Source organism: Panthera onca, chromosome A3 (genome assembly GCF_046562875.1).
Source record: "Panthera onca isolate mPanOnc1 chromosome A3, mPanOnc1 haplotype 2, whole genome shotgun sequence".
In the NCBI taxonomy this organism is placed as follows: Eukaryota; Metazoa; Chordata; class Mammalia; order Carnivora; family Felidae; genus Panthera; species Panthera onca.
The window spans coordinates 7,004,442-7,027,705 of NC_138341.1; the positions used below are offsets into that span (position 1 = coordinate 7,004,442).

Here is a 23,264-nt window from a genome sequence, read left to right on the forward strand (position 1 = left end):
CTCTATGGTAAAACACTAACTCTAAGACATGTAGTCCAATTGTATCCATTTCCAGGCACCGCGAGACAAGAGAAGTCACAATGCAGGTACAAGCATCACTACATTTTACATAAGATAAAAGAGGAGTATCAATAAACTTCAGGAAGTAGTAAATTCGTCTGTCCCTTAAAATGAGTATGCAACTGTTACAAAGCCATAGTAAGTGGTTTATAAAATGTAGTTTTATTTTATGTTACTCTGCTGTTACATAGGGCATAACATTTTCACAAGGCTTTTTTGGGACTACAGTCGATGATCAGCAACACACAACAGTGGTCCAACTCTCTACACGAGGGTCGCTAGACAAACCGGACGCCCCCTCACATGTGCACAAATCTGCATGGAAAAGTACTAACGTTTTAGACTCGGACTTGTGGACTTTATTTCCCCTTTCTAGTGTATTAAGAAATGACATGCACTTTAATTTGCCAAAAGCAACGCTTGTATTCTGGCAGCAACATGCTACTTCTATTACATAGGAAAGTGAATACCAGAACTACAAAAGGCAGGAGGTGTAAGTGAATTTTTATTGGGAAGGGAAGTTGTCAACTTAAACAGCAGCAAATGAAGAATGAATAAGGAAACTTCCTGTTGTCACAGATACCCAAGACCTCCATCATATTTGATACAGGAGGAATTTCAATTTGCGACCCCCCGCGCAGAAATGCCAAATGCTTTTCCGTTCAATCTAATACTTCTGGATTCCTACCAAAAAGGAATACAGGAAGAGCACGGAAAAGTTGCTTACTAAAAGGAAACCCCCAAAGAAGTAAGGGAGGGAATGGAGAAATTAAGAAGTTATGTAGAACACTTTTGAAATTGTAATGAACTGCATTTTCATATCTTCACAGTAATACAAAACACAGTCACTTGCAGAACTGGTTCAGATTACTTAAATACCAGATACATTTTTAGTCCTCTACATAAGTGTTTGGAAGTTACTGACGTTCGTGTGAAATGAAGCTATTAATACTTTTCTACAGCAGTAACTGCACACCAGGAAGGCCAAGACAAACACAAATCAAGGAATGGAGTTTTCCCAAAGCCGCAGTGTGAAAAGACTATGAACAGTTGATTCCATACACATGAATGGGTTTCTTTGCTATAGGAAATCCAAATGGAATAAGGAATGGAGATGAGTAAAAAGGTTTCTTGAGGGGAAGAAGGATGACACCCTGTACGCATTTAGTTTTCTGCCCCTTCTGCCGCGTCACATTCTTCTCCTGCACTGTCTGATGTCCATAACTAGGAAAAAAAAAAATCATATTAAGTTATCCAGACAATAGACACTGTGACTAAAGACTGGAAGTTAGATTTCTCAAACTCCCAAACACCATCAACTCCTCCCCCGAAGTGTATTTCTGTAAACCTCCCAATATGCATTTGCAAAACGACACAAACTGCTTCCGTACGTTTTTAAAGCTCTTTTTTAATAGTAGTATAATTTCAGGAAAAAACGTATTATTGTTAGAATTTAACGTTATCTCTGCTCGCAGCAGCCAAATGTTCTTCCTGAAAGCACTACTGAAATAGAATTCATGAAATTAACAAGGCAAAAAAATTTTTAAGGAAGGAGGTGAACCATAGTCATTTTAACGGTTTCCAAATATTTCAAGGGTGACTGTATTGAAATAGGAGCAGACCTATTTTGTATGCTGCAAAGGGTTAAACGAGAACAGGTGATGGAAATTAGAAGGACGCAGTAGTGGGCAAGAAGATGTACAGAAAACATTCTTAAATTAAAAAAAACTTTTAACACTTATTTCATTTTTGAGAGACAGGGACAGAGCATGAGCAGAGGAGGGGCAGGGAGACAGAGAGAGACACACACACACAGAATCTGAAGCAGGTTCCAGGCTCTGAGCTGTCAGCACAGAGCCCGATGCAGGCCTTGAACTCGCGAACCGCAAGATCATGACCTGAGCCGAAGTCAGACACTTAACCAACTAAGCCACCCAGGTGCCCTGAGAAAGCATTCTTGAATTAGCTAGGATGTTAAAACAGAATTGATCTCCAAGGACCTCTCCAATTTTAGGATGGAACAATGAAATGAAGAAGGAAATAGTCAAGTTTTACTGACTATTAACAACAGTTCACAAAATGAATTTCTATTAGATCAACACAAAGAGACTACAGGTAATTTTAGAAAAACAAGAATCGTATATAATTTTTAAGTTATGTTAAAAAACTAAGATAAATAGAAACAAAATATCCCTAAAGAACTGTCTAAGAGAGAAAATAAAACAAAGCCAGTTAAGATAAAGGCAGCCCCACAATATTCCTGAGAAGAGATATAATGGCTCAGTTTGCTTTTCTTCTATGGAAGCTCTTTACACTGATCATTCTTCTACCACTACCCCACAAGAACAGAGATTTCCAATGGCTGGGAATGGAGTATCTTCATTATTTCCTTGTTCAGCAAAGTTGACCAGATATGGTGCTAACATTAAAAAAAAAAAAAAAAAAAAAAAATCCTTTCTAGCAAAAATAAAGCTCCAAACTGGGGAGAACTACACTTATATTAAAAGGAATAGTCCCTTCGGCCACATTTTGTCTAAACGTTTTGACATATTAAATTTACTTGAGCCTATAAAAGAAGCTAAGTAAAGCTCAATTTGTGTTTTTTGGCCCATTATTTTCCCCTTCATTATCTGCCTATCCAAGAAGTAGGAGAAAAACAAAAGAAAAACAAAAAAGATAAACAAGTGAAACAGGTCTTGGCCTAGAGACAGAAGTGGAGTAAACTGAGGTTAAGGTTTACTCCCTATCAAATGACCGTAAGACATCACAAAGTAAATTTTCATTATAACAAGGCATTTCACGGGATTTTAGGAAAGCTTAGATACCTACACAATTCCTAAATTGCTGTCGCTAATTGATCCAAAACAAGAAAATATTGCAACTATAAAACCTTCCTATATTAACATAATTATCAACATCTTCATTCCAATGCAATAGTCAATGACGTTAACATTAAGAGTTCCTACAATCTTCGTATCTTCTCAGGAAGGTCTAATAAAACACCTATTCAACTTGAAAGTCTGCCTACAAAAGAACATCTGGCCCACACAGAATACTAACAAGCACTCAATAATACTTTCACTTACATATCTGTGTTCATTTTCTGAGAGAAAGTTGAGCTCTGCCCCAAAATATAGGGAGACTGAAATAACTATTTTTGTTCTTAAAAAAGACAAAGGATAACAACACTGAAAGAAGGAACAACTCACTGTTAGGTTGTCTCTAAGCAACTGCATGATGAGGGTGCTGTCTTTGTAGGAGTCTTCGTTCAGTGTATCAAGTTCTGCAATGGCCTCATCAAAAGCCTATGCGTGGTAAACGATATTTGCATCAACACAGAGTGATTACAATGACAAACCATTTTTACTAAATAGGTGAGCAACCACTTTATACTCTACTATCCATTAAAAATAAAGTTCAACGGACTCATTTTCACAGATTCTCAGTTTATGGCAATGACCTTATCGGTATGAGTAAGAACTGAGGAGAATGATCTGAAACTTACTGTTTTAGCCAGTGTGCAGGCAAGCTCTGGGTTATTAAGGATCTCATAGTAAAATACAGAAAAGTTAAGAGCCAGCCCCAGGCGGATGGGATGTGTGGGCTGCATCTCCTTCTTGCTTATATCAAAAGCCTCTTGGTAAGCTCCTTGGGAATTATCTATCGTTTCTGTGAAGGGAAGGAAAAAAACAAGCACAACACTGAAAACATTCATCAAATATGCAGCACCTTAACACCTTTAACTTACGCTACTACCTCACGTAGCAGTGATTTCTCTGTGGTTTTCTCTTAAAACAACTTACACCACAAAAACATTCTTGCAGCAGGCTATTTAAAAACTAGTTTACAATGTTGTTTGCTTATAATCAGCTTTTTTAAAAAACAGCATGAGAGAGTGTGACCAGATTTTTCAATCTCTCGGACTAAGACACTTTTTTCCTATCTTTTAATTTTACTAATTGGAAATGCAGCAATTAAAAATAATTTCACTGAGGGGCACGTGGGTGGCCCAGCTGGTTAAGCATCCAACTTCAGCTCAGGTCATGATCTCATGGTTCGTGGGTTTAAGCCCTGTGACAGGCTCTGTGCTGACAGCTCAGAGCCTGGAACCTGCTTCGGATTCCGTGTCTCCCTCTCTCTCTGCACCCCCTCCCCCCGCTTGCACTGTCTCTTTCAAAAATAAACAAACATTAAATAATAATAATAATTTGGGGCGCCTGGGTGGCTCAGTCGGTTGGGCGTCCGACTTCGGCTCAGGTCATGATCTCGCGGTCCGTGAGTTCGAGCCCCGCGTCGGGCTCTGTGCTGACAGCTCGGAGCCTGGAGCCTGTTTCGGATTCTGTGTCTCCCTCTCTCTCTGACCCTCCCCCGTTCATGCTCTGTCTCTCTTTGTCTCAAAAATAAATAAACATTAAAAAAAAATAATAATAATAATAATTTGACTGATGGCTGCCTGACTGGCTCATTCAGAAGAGCATGCAATTTTTTTTTTTTAATGTTTATTTTTTAGAGAGAGAGAGAAACAGAATGTGAGTGGGTTAGGGGCAGAGAGACAGGGAGACACAGAATCCGAAGCAGGCTCCGAGGTTCCGAGCTGTCAGCACAGAGCCCAATGCAGGGCTCCAACTCACAAGCTGTGAGATCATGACCTGAGCTGAAGTCGGACATTCAACCTACGGAGCCGCCCAGGGGCCCCTACGAGAAGAGCGTGTGATACTTGATCTTGGGGTTATGAGTTCAAGCCCCACAATGGGTATGGAGATTACCTTAAAAATAAAATATTTAAAATAATAATAATAACAATAATAAATAGTAATAATAACTTGACTGATATGGGTCAATAATATCATTAAAACCAGAAAAAAACTGGGCTATAATACCTCTTTCCAAAATAATGAAAACACTTTACAAAGATCATCACCACCAATATCTGTATTTTTGTGATTTATTTGTAAAAATAATACTGATTCTTGGTATCAAAAGAGGTATTACGTGAAAGGCAATATGAAAGTGTCAACATATAGAACAAAATCTGCTCTGACCAGAGGTGGATTACTGACCTAATAAAAATGTCACCTTCCTGAAAAAACCGTTAATTATTACCGACACTAATCTGATTGTATCCATGCGTTCACAGGGGTAGGCAGGCTTTCTCAACGAGACCACTGGTCCAGTACAGCTTTAGAAATACTGACCTAACAGAAACTTAAAGTTAGCCCTTTTTGGCCTGAATATGTGCATTTTCCGTCCTCTGAAATGGCACATTTATTGATCTAAATATGGCCCTCACATACGAAGGAGTTCCCGCTGACTGGCATGTAAGGAAGTACTACATACAACGAGCAGCCGTAAAGGTGTCTCAGCATCTAGGCTGTAAATATAGACTACCTACGAATCCCAGACTATTAGAGTATTCTATGGAGAGGACCAGAAATGCCCATGAACCAGAAAGGATTAAATCATCAGACTAAGGCTGGGCCTATGTCCCAGTCTCCCAAAGACCCCCCTTTGACTTGCAAGCATCTGTCACTTTCAGTTTTGCTTATCTTTATGGCAACAGAAATTATACATCAATAATATTAAGTTTAGTATACAAGTTTTATTACAGCAGAGTACAACAGTCTTCTCTTGGTATCTTCAACTACACTGATATTTGGAATGGTCACACTGTCCCACTTTCAGTTAGTAACTCTGTGCGGGCAGGAAGCCACAGTAACTATTTGAAGGGGCACGCTCTTTTTGGGTGGGGCAAAATTCAAATAATGAACCTACTGGAAATAAGGAATTAAGTGAAGCTTCTATCTAGAACTTGATAAATTTGGTAGCAGGCACGTACACAAAATTTAGTTATAGGACCTGCCTTATACTTAGCTACTAATATTCCAGGGAGACAGAGTTCAGTGTTAATACATTCACTTTGATTTTTTTTTTTTAAACAAACAAGACTGGCAATTCAGTTACTCTCTTTTTCTGTACCTACATTTTTCTATGACAAATTATGTACGAGCAATAATAGTTTCATCTCACCTCTCTTCCTCGGAAATGTAGTTATAATTAGTCAACAAGATGATCCTTCAGAACAGGTAGTAGTTAATAAATTAATATGTCAAACAGAAGAAGTACAACATCTTGTTTCTATATTCTGTATGTAATTTCCATTTATCTTAAATTGTAAGGTATAATGACACTAAGGGCCATGACACAACAGAATCACTCAAAGCATATGCAAATGACTGGGGGCTAAAAATACACTTAGCCAAATTCTAAAGCATAAAAGATTCAGCTTTTTTAAGTTATTTTTAAAATATCTTATCAGATTATAATCAGAGTTTAGGAGTTTAATTTTTCAAAAACAGCAGCACATAAGGTCAATTCATGACTATTTTCATTTTTGAGAAAACTAAGGTTAACATTATTAATTTTCTTTTCCATAGATTCCTAGATTTTTTTTAAGACTCCGAGATTTTTAAAAAGTTAAAGAGGGCCTGGAGATGACATAGTGCCTACTGGTACAGGGTCCCATTTATCCTCCTGTCCTTTACGTTTTTAACTTTACCCATAAACCAAACATACTTACGTTTTCGATCATCACCACATGCAACTTCAGCAAGGTACCGGAAGTAATCTCCCTTCATTTTCAGATAGAAGACCTTACTCTCTGGATTAGTTGCATTGGCTATTAAATACTTATCCAACAATTCCTGAAAGAAATAAGATAAAATATTAGGCACTGATATGAGCTCACAACAATATGCACTGGCATCATTACCACAGCAACTACAACCATACCACCTTGGACTTGAAACATGGACTGAGAGCAAGGGTCACAAGGTTGTCATCAGTTGAATGCTTTGGCTCACGGCCAAGTCACAGTTTCTAATAGGAGAGCTAGAGCACATCGAACACTAATTAGAAAGAGCCTGGGGGCACCTGGGTGGCTCAATGAGTTGACCATCAGACTTGGGCTCAGGTCATGACCTCGCAGTCTGTGAGTTCGAGCCCCACGTCGGGCTCTGTGCTGACAGCTCAGAGCCTGGAGCCCGCTTCGGATTCTGTGTCTCCCTCTCTCTCTGCCCTCCCCCACTCCCACCGTCTGTCTCTCTCAAAATAAATAAATAAACTCAAAAGAAAATATTGGGTTAGTAATTAAGTATGTCTTTATTCCCTATTTTACTCAAAGAAATGTGCACTTGATCCAATGAGCTAGTGCCTCTCAAACTGAGGAATTTGTACAAGGTGTGCCAGAAGAAAAGTCACAGAAGAAGGGCACCTGGCTGGCTCAGTCAGTAGAGCATGCAACTCTTGATTTCAGGGTCATGAGTTCAGGCCCCACACTGGGTGTAGAGATTACTTACAAATAAAATCTTTAAAAAAAAAGTCACAGAAGACAAACAGGAATAGAGATCTTTGTGGACTATCAATTTTACTCGACGGTAAGTAATTTAAAAATCTTTTTGCAATAAATATTATGGAGGAGAGTAAAATTCTCATAGAAATTTTAAGACACCAATACCTATACCTCATAGGTTGGTTTTGGAAGTGAAACCAATCAGTGGATGTGAAAGCAATGCACAGTGCGGTGTCACATGTTAAGCGGTTGGTGTCAGTGGTCAGCCAGCCAGGTATCGCCCCTCTTCTGACTCGGTGCAAAGTTTGAGCAGCACTGATCTAGGCAATGTGAAAACTAGTGAAAAAGTTTAAGCAAGAAACAGCCACAGTCATCTTTGCATTCTGGAAAAATAGCCACAGATATTACCAGTTAACATTATACAAAAATACCAACTACAAGGGTGCCTTGGTGGCTCAGTCGGTTAAGTGTCCAACTTCGGCTGAAGTCATGAGTATCATGTTCCTGAGTTTGAGCCCTGCATTGATCTGTGTTCTCTTTCTCTCTGCCCCTTCCCTGCTTGCTCCCTCCCTCCCTCCCCCAAAATAATAAACATTAAAAAAACAAACTACAAGACAAAACTGGAAGTTTAGAGAAGAATCCAGCTAAGACGGTTTCAAATTCACCTAACTGTATTACTGAAGAAGCAAAAGGTTGTTTACAGTTTAAAAGAAAAAAAAAAAGGCTAAGAAAAAGTTTAGAAAACGGTTCTAACTCAAGAACTCTCTCATTGTTTATCTGACTAAAAATGGCCTGAACAAAATGCAATGATTACATCCATAACTTATTTTAACGGAAATGAACAGGAAAACATATTTTAAATCCTTAAATTTACTTTTTAAAAGTTTCCATAAAAAATATTTTAAAAGGGCCTAAAGCTCAGGCAAATTTTTTATTTTAAAATTACCTAACAAAGCCCCAGGAGTCTATACATTATAAAACTGGCAAACTGCATAAAAATTGTGGCCAGGAATGAATCAATAGATGTCATTAAGGGCCACACCCAAACACTAGAGGGAACAGTGAAAACTAACGCTGGCTCCCGACCACCAAACTCTTAATTGAGAAAAGATTCAAAAGAGAAGCCTGTAAGAATTTCTTCTGCTCAGCATCACCAATTCAACTTTAATAGCTATTCGCTAACATGAACCTGATCTTTCCCAGAATCTTAGAAATTCGTACTACTTTAACTTTTCCCTCTAATACCATTTGTATAGATCACGGACGACTTTCAATTTAAAAATGATTTTTGGGGAACACCAGATTTTAGGACTTTTGCGTGGGGACCGCCGCAAAGAAGCGGACTTGTTTTGAAATCGCAAACTGAACCGCAGCCATCCCTACCTTTAAGGAAAAATTCAACAAGAGTGGATTGTGAGAAGCTGCATTACACAACACAAACACAGTATCGATCGTGTGGTAGCCACAACCTCTGCTTGCACCCAAACTGAGAACTGGCACATAAAACATTCTCGTCCTCCCGAGTGAGTCAGTTAGGACGAGATCACACAGAGGAGCTCCAAAAAGGTGCCAGCTCTGGTGAAGACATTTCGTCACAACAAAAGCTCCTCGGTTCCTTTAAGACGTAGTACTCTGCGATGGAACGTGGCCCAAGTGTGGTAGCAGAGGCTGAGAAAAGCCGGACCCGGGCGAGGACTTGGGGCGAGAAGAGAAAGGCGGTTGTAGCACCGATCCCTCCTCAGTCACGCGGCCCGATGTGGGCGCGCTCATGAGGACGGCTGACTGGCTGACTGGCCTCCAAACGATCGGGAAAGCTGCGAACAACTATTGCGCTAGTAAGTACGCAGCCACTCGTGAGCTAAACTCGTCCTTTCTAAAACTGCCAACTTTGACTACTAGCTTGCATACAGCCACGACACACGATCGACAAGGCTGGCTTTTACATAGTCACTTGTACGTTACTTCCACCTTGGAGTTTCAGCTAGATATTATGGGTCCTTTGTCAGATGCCACACATCACTAGCTCCCTAGGAAGGATGGAAACAACAGGTACAGAAGAACTCTGTCTTGCCACATGTTACCAGTAGTAGAGATGTGTATTTTAGCCCCAAAAGACAGTGGATTCTGCTTCATGTCTTACCAAAATGATCATGGCTATTACCAGGTAGTATCATTACCAGTACTGGGGCACCCGAGTGGCTCGGTCGGTGAAGCATCCAACTCTGGACCTCAGCTCAGGTTATGATCTCACACTTCGTGAAATCAAGCCCCGCATCGGGCTTCGCATGGAGCCCGCTTGGGGATTCTCTCTTCGCCCTCATCTGCCCGTCCCCTGCTCATGCTCACCCTCTCAAGATAAATAAATAACTTTTAAAAATACTAATATTAATTATTAATACCAGACAGAAAAAAGGCTATACTTAAAGGTATAAAGTCTAAATGTACAACTTTTATTTAAAAAATTATTTTAAAGACTCAACATGGATCAGAGAGAGAGAGAACCAAAATGATAAATGGTAAGTACCTGAATAAGAAAATCTTTCCATATAAGGTAACTGGTAAGAAGTCAGGAGACAGAGAATCAGTTTTAACATCTAGCTAGTTAAAAGTTCCCCCGCTGATTTCTCCTGCACATTATTCTTGTCAGTTAAGCGGGAGATCCCCTTTGTAACTCTTCGACCTGCAGATTTTATGATCCTGGGAGGCTTGGAGAGCTAAGACGGGGGTTCCTCCAGCACTGACTGCGTGACTTGACTCGGGTAGAAGGCAAATGGTCATTCTTTTTTGAAAATCTGAGAGATCTGTAAAGTCCACGTACTCACTACCCAAAATTACAAGGTGGACTCGTAACTGAGGGCTAAACCAAAGAAACACAAACCTGAGCAAAATCAGAGGAAAATGTTTAAGTTACTACACAGGTCACTTTGAGAGACGCTAAAGGACCTAAGAATAAGCTTAATCTCATAAAGATAGGATGGCAATAAAAATAAAAGGTGGTATCAGAAAAGCTATGGAGAACTGTATAAGAAATGAAATTGTCATGCAATCATATTGATGTAAATTGAGTATAGCAACTATTCCTCTTCAAGCCCATATCTTAGAGAAAAGGCTAGGAAGAAAGCAAAACTCTAATACTAATTCTATCCCCAGGAGTGAATTATTTTGGCTTATAATAATCCTACCATCACATCAACAGTTTTTCTAAACAAATCCTTTGGCTTCAGTGGTAATATTCCATGGCATTCGACAAACTAAAATAATATGTTTACCTTAAACTCATTTATAAGTGATTCCTGTTTACAGACAAAATAAACTGCTCTTGTCCCTCATCATATAGTTAGCTTATTCTTTTTTTTTTTTTTTTTGACGTTTATTTATTTTTGAGACAGAGAGAGACAGAGCATGAATGGGGGAGGGTCAGAGAAAGGGAGACACAGAAACTGAAGCAGGCTCCAGGCTCTGAGCTGTCGGGCTCTGAGCCCGACGCGGGGCTCGAACTCACGGACCGCGAGATCATGACCTGAGCCGAAGTCGGCCGCTTAACCGACTGAGCCACCCAGGTGCCCCAGTTAGCTTATTCTTTATATAAGAAGCTGATTTATTTAGAAGAGTAGGTAACTGATGAAGAGTGTTAAAATACAAACAAAATATAATCAAAAGGAAACAAAAGATGTTCTAAGGATTTTCAATTTCCTCTTTTTAACTTACTGAAATTAATAAAACGCTATTAAACACATTCAATCTCTAACTTTAGGGGACACATACTAATCATTATCCATATATTTTTATCAGTTTATTCAGCACATACTACCACCAAAACTACATCCATCCATTCAGCAAATAGTCAAATGCTCAACATATGCCAAGCCCCATTCTAAGCACTTTATGTATTATTTACAGCTAAACAAACCATCGTGACAATGAATAAAAGCACACTGGAGTCCAAAAACGTGTCCAAGTCATACAATTAAGTGGAGCCACTATCTGAAACCGGAGGTAGTATTTCTAAGCCCTACCCTGTAAAATAAAGGTTAATAATACCCAAAAATACCTAAAAGCATTTGTCCTTATGTTAGATATTTATTACAATTAGTAAAACAAAATGATTAATATGGTGTACAGGGCAATATGATTATTTAACAACTGGAACATTTACTGAATGGTAAGAGCTACATTTTTCTGACATTCCAACCTCAAGTATCACGTAGCACACACACAAAAAAACCACTGACATGATATGCATGAAAAATAGTCTCTAGACATTAACTGTCTAATTAGGTTGATTAATCCAAGGCACTGAAATCAAAGTAAAATTTAAGACTCAAGAAGGAAATCACATTTCATCCAGAAAGAAATTATACACACATAACCACCCTGATTTGGGGTGGCTGAGTGGACCTTTCAGAGGCTGCATGTGATGGGCTGGAATTACAGGATGGGTCCGAAAGAGAGGAAGATAAAGGACCAGGGTAACTTTGGGTTATTTTAGAATGTATGATTTTAGAAATTAGATTCCTTTGTGAAAGTGATTTATGTCATTAGCTCTATGACCTGGTGGCAAATCACAGCTTCTCAAAACTGCTTCTTTATATAATGAGAATATGATGATCCAAAGGCCTTCTCTTCTCAGAAATTACCATTTTAGGGGCGCCTGGGTGGCTGAGATGATTAAACATTTAGATTTCGGCTCAGGTCAGGATCTCACGGTTCATGAGTCCGAGCCCTGCGCTGGGCTCTGTACTGACAGCTGGCTTGGGATTCTCTCTCTCTCTCTCTGCCTCTCCCCTGCTCCCACGTGCTCTCTCACTCTCTCAAAATAAATAAACTTAAAAAAAAAAAAAATTACCATTCTAAGTATACCAGCTAGGGTTGAATCTCATAAAGGACTTGTTGCCTTAACTAAGGAGGCAATGAATCATCTATAACATGATCCAAGTTAATCATCTATCACATTATCAATCTACGGAAATATTTTCTACCCTTAATAAAATAAATGCCTTGCACAATTAATTGCCCTTGCACTATTTTTTTTTTTTTAACACTTACAACCAAAGTGGCTCGATTTTATTGCAGGGACGCTAGGGAGGAGCAGGGCAAGTGAGGGTCTCTGTAGGAACTCCCATTGCTGAGTAGGACTGCCAGGCCCAGGTCTGTCGGGAAGGCAGGAGAGAATCAGCGGCCTGCCCGCTTTGCTCCATCTTGGGCCCAGGGTCCAGGCCCTCACTACTTGGGGCCGAGGTAGGAAACAGCTTGTCCTGTTTTTCCCAGGGTCTCCAGCAGAAGATCCACGCTGTGCTCAGAGTTGACGCAAACCTTCTCGTTAGGCAGGTCAAGGCCAAACTCAACTCCTCCCAGCTTGTTGAGCACCCGACTGACTGCACTGGAGCAGCCTTCACAGGTCATGTCCACAAACAACTTGTGTTTCAGCATGACTGTGGATGTGGTGGTAGCGACACAACGCCTCTGCTGGCTCTCTCCCTTGCACTATTTTTTTTTAAGTTTATTTCTTTATGTTGAGGGAGAGAGAACACACGGGTAGAGGAGGGGCAGAGAGAGAATCCCAAGCAGACTCTGCAATGTCAGCACGGAGTCCAACGTGGGGCTCAATCTCCCGAACTGTGAGATCATGACATGGGCCAAGACCAAGAGTCAGACACTTAACACTTAATCTGCTGAGCCACCCAAGCCCCCGCCCCCAGCACTATTTAAAAACGTTATTGGTTGGGGCACCTGGGTGACTCAGTCGGTTGAGTGTCTGACCCTTAATTTCAACTCAGGTCATGATCTCAGGGTCATGAGTTTGAGCCCCACGTTGGGCTTCATGCTGAGCATGGAACCTGCTCGGGATTCTCTCTCCCTTTCGCCTGTCCTTCCCTCACTCACGCTGTCTCTCAAATAAAGAAAAACTTTAAAAAAATGTTACTGATTCAGAACTGTTAAGCCTTGGAATCCAAGTCTTAAACCCCAGCTCTGGTGCCTAAAAAAATGAAGGAATGAAGTAAAAATTTTCACAGAGGCTAATCACCAATGTGAGGGATCCCATAGGTTAGGCTGTGTGATTTAGCTGACATCACATGGCAGATCAGATCAGTAAGAGCTCAAACTCAAGTTGCAATGCCTATATTCAGGTCCCTACCTTCTTTACTCAAACCTGTATCAAATCCCAAACCTCTACAAATGAACAAAACAAATTTTTAGTGAATTCTACCAGAGGAGTAGAGTGACCCTATGTCCTGGTTTGCCTGGCTTAAGCCTGCTGTCTCGGTACAGTTATAATGCTATCTCTTTCATGCTTAAGAAGTACCCATTTCTGAAGACATCTAATCATCCTGCAGACACCTAGTCACAGTTCAGAGTATTATTTCAATACTAAAAGTTAAGGGATTAAACTTCTTGCCATACCCTTTAACAATCATACAGAAGGTGCTAAAACTTTTAAGCATGCACTGACAACCGAAGGTGGGGCCACGTAACTAGTTCCTTCTCTGAACTTCTTCTTTTAAACATCACCTATTTGTCAACTGAATAGATGCAAATTTGGACAACCAACTATAAATATCAGCCTCATTAATGACAAAAAATGAAACCAAAGCATCTTTAGTAACAATACTGACCTAAATTTTACAGCTTTTACTTTAATACTTTTGCCTCTCCCCTCCTCCTCTATTCAATTATCCTTTCAGATAATAATCCCTTCCATAACTAGTATTTTATGCGTCCTTAACTATCCTAAAATGAAATTAGTAGGTAATATGTCTACACATAATTTTAAAATCTACATTAATATACATTAAGACAAGGGAGAAATAAAAGCAATTTGTAGTAAAACAGTATGTATTTCCCTATGTAAATGTTTATACGCCTGAAGTGTAAAGCGTTAACACAGCCAGATGTTTGCCTCTAAGAAATCACCATGAATAGAACTTTCAGATACAGACTTCCACAGTCTGTACAAGTATCACTAACAGTCTAACCAGTCATTACAAACAAAATAAAGTAAAATCTTCTCGACTTTTACACAGTAGTTGCATTCTTGGTTAATTTCGTATACATTAAAACCATGGGGGGGGGGAACCCTTTGTGTTTAACTAGTTAATAAAACAAAATTAGGTCTTAGCCTCAGATAATTGTAAAAACAGTTTTCTACCTAAATGAGTGAGCAGCTGGACATTCATTACCCAAGACTGTATGTCTATGTACTAAGGGAGGTCTAGTGTCACTGGGCTCTGTTCACTCAGCGTGCTGCCTTCCCTACACTTCTTCAGAAACAATGAATGAGTCAATGGTGTGTGTGTGTATATGTGTGTGTGTATATATATATACATATATGCATATGTATACATATATAATATATACATATGTGTATATGTATACATATATAATATATATACATATATAATATACATATACATATATAATATATATATACATATATGTAAATATATAATATATATGTATACATATTTATATATATAAATATATATAATACATATATTTATATGTATTATGTATACATATAAATATATATATAATACATATATATGTATTATATAACATATAATATATACATATATATATCATATATATATATATAATAGCCCTATGGGAGCTCATATAAGGAAATAACTACTCTGTTAAGCAACTGGAAGTTTTTCTTTTTTACTTATTTTTCAAATGTTTATTTATTTTTGAGAGAGAGAGACAGAGCCTTGAGTAGCGGAAGGGCAGAGACAGAGGGAGACACAGAATCCAAAGCAGGCTGAGCTGTCAGCACAGAGCCCAACACCAGGCTCGAACTCACAAACCGTGAGATCATGACCTGAGCCGAAGCCGGAAGCTTAACCACCTGAGCCACCCAGGCATCCCTACAAGTTTTTCTTGAGGTATCAAGGGACCCGTGTCTTAAAGGGTAAATACGATTTTACAAAAATAGGCAGAAAGCATGGGGGAAGAAGGCACTCCGAAGGAAGGAGTCTGTGGCACAAACGTACAATTGCATAAACAGGTGGAAAGTACTGAAGATGGCAATCTTTTCAAAAGAAAAATACAAAAAACTCCCAAATCACAGGAATATTTTTAAAAGGCACCAAATTTCCTAATATCCATCATGAATTACGTTCGAACGCCTCAATGGAATGAGTGCTAGATTGATAATCTGGTTCTAGAGTCTGCATCTAGAGCAAGTTCCTTAATTTCATTGCCTCTTCTATAAAATAGGCAAAATAACTACTAGGTATGTACCCAATGGATACAAAAATACTGATTCAAAAGGGCACATGCAGCCCAATGTTTACAGCAGCATTATCAACAATGGCCAAACTATGGAGGAAGCCCAAATGTCCATCGACTGATGAATGGATAAAGAGGTGGTAGATATGGGGCGCCTGGGTGGCGCAGTCGGTTAAGCGTCCGACTTCAGCCAGGTCACGATCTCGCGGTCCGCGAGTTCGAGCCCCGCGTCAGGCTCTGGGCTGATGGCTCGGAGCCTGGAGCCTGTTTCCGATTCTGTGTCTCCCTCTCTCTCTGCCCCTCCCCCGTTCATGCCCCGTTCATGCTCTGTCTCTCTCTGTCCCAAAAAATAAATTAAAAAAAAAAAAAACAAAAAAAAACGTTGAAAAGGTGGTAGATATAAATATAGATACAGATACACACACACACACACACACACACACACACACACACACACACACACTCTAATATTACCCAGCCATCAAAAAGAATGAAATCTTGCCATTTGCAATGACATGGATGGAACTAAAGTATACTATGCTAAGTGAAACTCAGTCAGAGAAAGAGAAATACCATATGATTTCACTCATATGTAGAATTTAAGAAACGAAACAGATAAAGGGGAAGGAGGAAAAAAAACAGAGGAAGGCAAATCATAAGAGACTCAACTATAGAGAACTGAGGGTTGCTGGAGGGGTGTTTTGGAGGGGTGGTGGGCTAAATGGATGATGGGTATTAAGGAGGTCACTTGTGATGAGCACTGGGTGTTATATGTAAGTGATAAATCACTAAACTCTACTCCTAAAACCAATATCACGCTATACGTTAACTAACTAGAATTTAAATAAAAATCTGAAACAAAAGCCTAGGTGAAATAAAAATAAAATAAACAAAATATTCACTAAGTTTTAATAGCCTATGCTATTAAGGCATTAAATCAAAGAGCAATCTGTTAAGCAAGTCGACCTCTAGATAAAAATGTTTTCTTGCCATTTTTCATTCAAAAAATTCTGTATATGGCATGTTAAGCATGTAGCACAGTGCCTATCACACAGTGAGACTCATTCTTTGTCCAATGAACCCAGGCCATAGCACAGAAGCATGCTGACACAGGTGCGAGAGCAACGGGATTTCACGCACAGTACTACCTTGAAACGGTGTAGGGTGCATTTCTTTTTCTGATTCTTTATTTTCATCAAAGTAATAACTGCAAGAGTTAACCACCCCTCTGTTATTCCTACAGAAAAATAATAGTTTTGCTATTCTGTTATTTCACGGTTTTGCTCCTTCAAGGAAACCTTTTTTTTTTTTTTTTTTAAATCATGACCTCATACTAGTATCTCCAATTCAAATCAACACCACAGGATTCTTCCTTATTTGTATCTTCTCTTCACACACAAGAAGACTCTGGTTGCCATTAAAATAAGAGGTAATGCATGTACATCCCAGAAAATTCAAAAATGCTAAATAAAGTTTCTCTCCCTCCCCTGGGTTCTTAGCCATCCGGTTCTTTCCTTCCTCCAGTTTCTTATACATTCTTCCAGATATTTTTTATACATTTAAAATCCATGTTCCCCACCCCGCTCATATCACCACACTACACACTATTCTGTACCCTGTTTTCATCTCCATATAATCCCTCTGAGATCATTCCATATCCGTGTATTTAAAACTGCACAGTAGTACACTACATGGGCATACTATAAATGTTTAAATACTCTCCACTGATGAACATTTAAATTGCTTCAAATCTTTGGATATTTCCAACAGTGCACAAAATGTACACTTGATCCTTAGGATAAATTGTTAAACTGTCCTCCCTGGAGGTGATTCCAATTTATTAAAAAAAAAAAAAAAAAATTTTTTTTTTAACCTTTATTTTTTGAGAGAGAGGGAGACACAGAATCCGAAGCAAGCTCCAGGTTCTGAGCTGTCACCACAGAGCCTGACACGGGGCTCAAACTCAAGGACTTCGAGATGATGACTGGAGCAGAAGTCAATGCTTAACTGACTGAGCCACCCAGGTGATTTCAATTATTTATAATCTCACTAGCAATGTGATTAATGTTTCTACTTCTCAATATCCTCTGAACCCAGGGGACATTCTTTTTTCTCTTTTCCAATCTAGTAAGGGGAGAATACATTATTATGCTTCTGTTTGCAGTTTTCTTGATTATAAATGAAGTAAATAGTGTATCCTTTTCTATTAACACTCTATTTGTGTCCTTTGCCATCTTCCTGATTTGTAAGAACTCTTTATACGTTAATGGATTCATTTCCCAGATGTATCTCATATAAGTTTCATGTATCTAAAGACTGGCAATTAAATGGCATTTATTAATATTTTCTATTACATTAAGTCATATATAATATAACCAAAATACTTCTCAGTATGAGAAGTCCAAGTTAACGTGACTATTCAATTTTAGCCCAAATAAAATACAAGGACAGAAGATTTTTAACTGAAATACAAGTCTGAATGTGTGTTTAATGTACTGTCTACTGACCACATGAAACGGTTACACATTTTAAATGTTACTTGCAGAGCAGTACCACAGATTAAAATACACACACACACACACACACACACACACACACACACTCATGCACTCTTAGTATGGTGGAGTGGAGTACTTAAGAAATCTCTGACTCACCACCTTAAAATAGATGGGCAGAAAAGGCTCTGATTCTGGCAATACAGTGAGACTGAACAGACTTTCCCTTCTAAAAATAATCAAAACGCTAAATAGAAGCAAATAAAATAGAAAAACTACAAGAGCTCCAAAAGAAAAAAGGAGACATCGAAATGCTGGATAAGATGAAACTAAGAGCAAAAAGTCAAGGTTTGTAACACAAGGAGAGTGGTGTGTGCCAGAACTGGGGACCCTAGAAAAACCTATCAATGCTGAAAGGTAGCAAGAAAGCTATTTCCTGGGGTTTTCTGGCAGGTGGGTGCGGTGTCCCATAAAACACTGAAACTCAAACCCATGTTCTGTGCAGGTGCTATTTATTTAGATTTTTATTTCATACACAATGTGTGAATCCACGGGCTGAAAATGTATGTAAAAATGAGCTGAAGCTTAGTGTGCCCAGAAGAAACAAATCCCCAAAAGCACTGTGTAAAGCTACTTCTACAAATGCAAGGCACAGCCACAAGTTCCATGGAAAAAGCTACATCCATATTATTAAAAACAACAGGGGTTCCTGGGTGGTTCAGTCGGTTAAGTGTCTGATTTCGGCCCAGGTCATGATCTCAGGGTCCGTGAGTTTGAGCCCCGTGTCGGGCTCTGGGCTCAAAGCTCAGAGCCTGGAGCCTGTTTCAGATTCTGTGTCTCCCTCTCTCTCTGACCCTCCCCCCTTCATGCTCTGTCTCTCTGTGTCTCAAAAATAAATAAACGTTAAAAAACAACAACAACAAAGCTACTCAAGGGACAGATCCACTCTACGGGATCAACACGCAAACAAGGGATGGTTAGAACCCGAAGAACTTAAAAAAACAACAGTGTGTAAGAAAACATAAAGTATGATAAATATTTATTTAGAAAGAGAACATGTGCATGTGTGACAGCAGGAGAGGGGCAGAAAAGAGGGGGGCAGAGGATCTGAAGCAGGCTCTGTGCTGCTGACAGCAGAGAGCCCGATGAGGGGCTTGAACTCACAAACCATAAGATCATGACCTAAGCCAAAGTCAGAAGCCTCATCAACTGAGCCACCGAGGCGCCCCTAAAATAAGTATGTTAAAAATGATTCAAGACCTACATTTTAATAGTTATGGATCAAACAGATGATGCCCAGGACTAGCTTCAAATGGAGGCAGAGGAGTGTTTCTGGTGGGGATATAAACAAAACAGAATTCATAATTGTTAAAGCTGGGAAATGGGTTATTACAGCATTCTCTTTATCTTTGTAGAAGTTTGACACTTTCACTTGATTCAAATAAGCAAAAATATTTTTTTAAAAAAGGGGGAGGGAACAGAAGCTAGGAGGAAGAACAGGATACAGTAAATTAAGAAAAGGCAGCCTGGAAGTGAGGGAAGAGGGGGAAAGGTTTTTAGAATTAAGAGAGAGAAAATTAGTAAAACGGAAGGCTTACTTTAAGAAACTAATCAAAGCAGAGGACAAATAATTACCAAGATGAAAAAAATTATGGATAAGTCTATAGATGCAAGTAGAATTCTACAGAGATGCCTAAAAAATGATGTTTAAGAGAACATGTGATACGAATTCCAGAGAAGGAAAGAATGAAGAAGAGATGCTATTCAGAAATAAGGCTGAGACTCTCCCAGTTATAATATAAAAGACACCATCTTCAGAGTAGAAAAGTACACTGAACCCAAGCAAGATAAAATAAACATAAATTCATACCTAGACCAGCATGGTAAGATGAAGAATGCCAAAGACAAGAAAATTCTTAGAAGCAACCAGAGAAAGGACACGTTACCTATCAAGGAAGAAACAACAATATGACCGACAGGCTGATTTTTCATCAGAAAACAATCAAGTATCTTCCAAGTGCTGAGAAAAACAACTGTCAGTCAGAATTCCTCAACCAATTAAAGTACCATATAAAAGCAGGTGCAAAATAAATGATCTATCAAAGAGAGAAGTTCCCACTCAGACCTTTACTGAAAAAGCCCTTTTGGAGTGGGAAGGAAGAAATAATGGAATAAAAGAGAAGTCACCAGTTAGAATAATTACAGTAACTGAAATTTCACGTAACTGAAAAATTCCTGGTCTTGATCTGTGAAGTTTCCATTTTCCTAAAACCGTAACGACACAAAATTATTACAACATGTTGAATAACAATACATGTGTGACACCTCATGTTCGCAGAGGGTTGTATTGGATTATTTAGAAATACAGAACTTCTTTTGTACTTAGCATGTGCAAAGAACTGAGTTGGTTATAAAAAGGACATGTGTCTCCCAACCCTCTTTTAGAGGATTATCTACCTTTTCTTAGAAGTTTACTTATTTATTTGGGGGGGTGGGGGAGGGGCAGAGAGAGAGAGAAAGAGAGAAACCCAAGCAGGCTCTGTGCTGTCAGCACAGAGCCCAAGGCTCCATCTCACGTGAGATCATGACCTGAACTGAAATCAAGAGTCAAGAGCAGGAGGCTTAACCAACTGAGCCACCCAGGAGCCCCTACATTTTTAAGTACGGTTGTATTTTTTTTCAACAAGTGTCTGCCTTTTTGACTACACTTTCTAAAATCTGACAAGTATTAATTTGCTACCAGGAAGAAAGGTTTCATTAGAATAATCAAAGATCTCAAATATCTCAATAGCTCACTACCATTTTAAGGTAACTGACAAGGTGTGGGTTCATTTGAGGTATTTATTGGCATGATTTTAACCAACGTCTACATGCTAATGACCCACAGATTTGCCCTCTACCTATTTGGGCAATTAACGTTTCCACTTCTAAACCTGTCTATTCACCTGTGAAACAGAGTTAATGCCAATCTTCTATTACTCCACTGGGTTGTCATGAAGATTAAGGGAGTTCATGCAAATTGATCCAGAACACTATGTGACACATAAGCCGCAATGACCATGTACCACCACACGTATTTTTCTCTTACAACCAGACTGAGCGAGTGCTCCTATGCACACATGCGCACGCACACACACAAGTCCCCCTGGACGGGCCTTTGAGACTTTAAACTTTACACATTAAAAAAAAAATTAAATTTGCCTTGCTAACACAGTCTACTGTTGATTCTCTTCCCCTATTCAATTTTCTTAGCAAAAGCACCTGGTTGCCCTAGTTAGAAACCTGGGTGTCATCCTAATGCTTCCTTTGGCCTTACTCCCCAGGCCCTCTGGTATTTAGTCACCTAAACTCATGGATGTAATTTTACCTCAGTCAAGACTTCATTTGGAAACCTCAGACCAATAAGCATTGTATACTTTGGGAACATATATCTCCCTCTCCTTAACTATACACCACTGAAGGCTTTATTTTGTCTAGATTTGATACAAAACTTTGTATAGCAAATTAATAAAAATGCAAAACGCCTGTAATCTGACAGTATGTAAAATAAATATATTTTAAAAATAAGGAGGAGTCGATCAGAAAGAACAGAGAGACATGGACACAGAAAAGGGACAGACACGGAAGAAAACAATCCAACATATTGCCCAAGGAGTGTGAATTATAGTCCATCAACCCACTGACAAACCCATGCCCTGCCGTGGAGACGATGGCCATTATACACTTGAGCAGCCACGGAACTCATCAGGAGCCCACACTTACTAAGCAACTTCCTGACGATGACTCGATTCCTATGTGAGTCTATCTGCCCACTGAAAGAGAACATGCTGGTCATGCCAATACAAGTACTGCAATCGTTGTGCCAGTTATTCCTCACCGTAAACGAATAATGCTCTTGGTTTTTTTCTTCTAAGGGTATTTATTTTGAGAGAGAGCAAGCAACTGGGGGAGGAGCAGAGAGGCAGGGAGAGAGAGTGACTCCCAAGCAGGCTCCTCACTGTCAGTGCAGAGCCCCACTCAGGGCTCAAGCCCACGAACCAGGAGATCATCATGACGTGAGCTGAAGTCGGACACTTAGCTGACGGAGCCACCCAGGCACCCCAATGTTCTTGGTTTTATACACCAGTCACATTGAACCTGACTGGTGTGGATCTATCCCTGAAGTGTGTTTGAGTCCACAAAGCTAAAGGCCATGCTCTGAAGTGCACTACACTCAGGGAGGTAAGGCAACCAACTCCTTCTACCAGCCCATCCACACTCCCAACTTCTCTGTAGTGTTATATGGTTGAGCGTCTTCATACATTTATAAACATGAGTTTCTACTAGACCTCAAAATGTCCTAAACAGAAGTAAATGTCTTTCCAAACCTGTTACTATACTTACAGTCCTTATTTCTACTCATTATTCCACCATCCTCCCTCCCCTCCTAGCCACCCAGCTCCATCAGCACTGCCTTTGACTTTCACTCTGCTTTTCTCATCCTACCACCAGCTGTCAAGCCCTCTCTGCGTCTACATGTTGATCTTCTCAAGCCTCATTCCTATTTCTATCATCCAAGTTAACCGTATCATTTCACGTCAACTAATCCAATCACCTAACTGATCTATCAGGCTTTAGGGCTGTCTTTCTCTAATTCATTTTATAGCCTGCTGCCAGATTAACCTTAAATTCCATTCTGGGTATATTAACAATCCCTTGCTCAAAAATCCCAATGGCCTGCTAAAGAAAGAATAAATTCATAGCCTAGCACTCACCATCCTCCAGAATAAGACTCTAACCTACAGATTTCAACTAATATAAATGGTGAAGAGATACTGAACCTCTCAGCAGCAGGGTGAGCTCGGGGGGGGGGGGGGGGGAATCCATTTTCCCCAGTGTGTCATATAAAGATGGTTTTTCTGTGTACCATAACACAAAAACATTTGGGAAGCCCTGTCCTGACTGAGGTCCAACCTTATTTCTATGATTACCATTCCTGCAACAGCAGGAAGAGCAAGCACCGAGCAATAATGAGGCACCTCCCATATACCTGAAGCCAAACATATTGGCAATAATTACGTTAGAAGCTGGTAACACGGCAGGTACTGGGGAGAAAGTGAAAAAGCAAACACCAAGTAATCTCCAGCACTAGT

The 23,264-nt window shown here is 39.5% G+C and overlaps 1 protein-coding gene and 1 pseudogene across 1 annotated transcript in view; both read right to left on the reverse strand.

The window, feature by feature from the left end:
• Positions 1–203: 203 nt before the first annotated feature.
• The window catches only part of YWHAQ (tyrosine 3-monooxygenase/tryptophan 5-monooxygenase activation protein theta), a 40,258-nt gene continuing 17,197 nt past the window's right edge, over positions 204–23,264 (reverse strand). The window contains exons 3-6 of the mRNA XM_060648262.3: positions 6,638–6,761; positions 3,566–3,729; positions 3,270–3,365; positions 204–1,284 (exon numbers count right to left, since the gene is read on the reverse strand). Coding sequence (XP_060504245.1) covers positions 1,225–1,284; positions 3,270–3,365; positions 3,566–3,729; positions 6,638–6,761 — 444 coding nt within the window. The 3' untranslated portion in view covers positions 204–1,224. The remainder of the gene's footprint in view (positions 1,285–3,269; positions 3,366–3,565; positions 3,730–6,637; positions 6,762–23,264) is intronic.
• Positions 10,931–13,260, reverse strand: LOC132688961 (copper transport protein ATOX1 pseudogene; annotated as a pseudogene).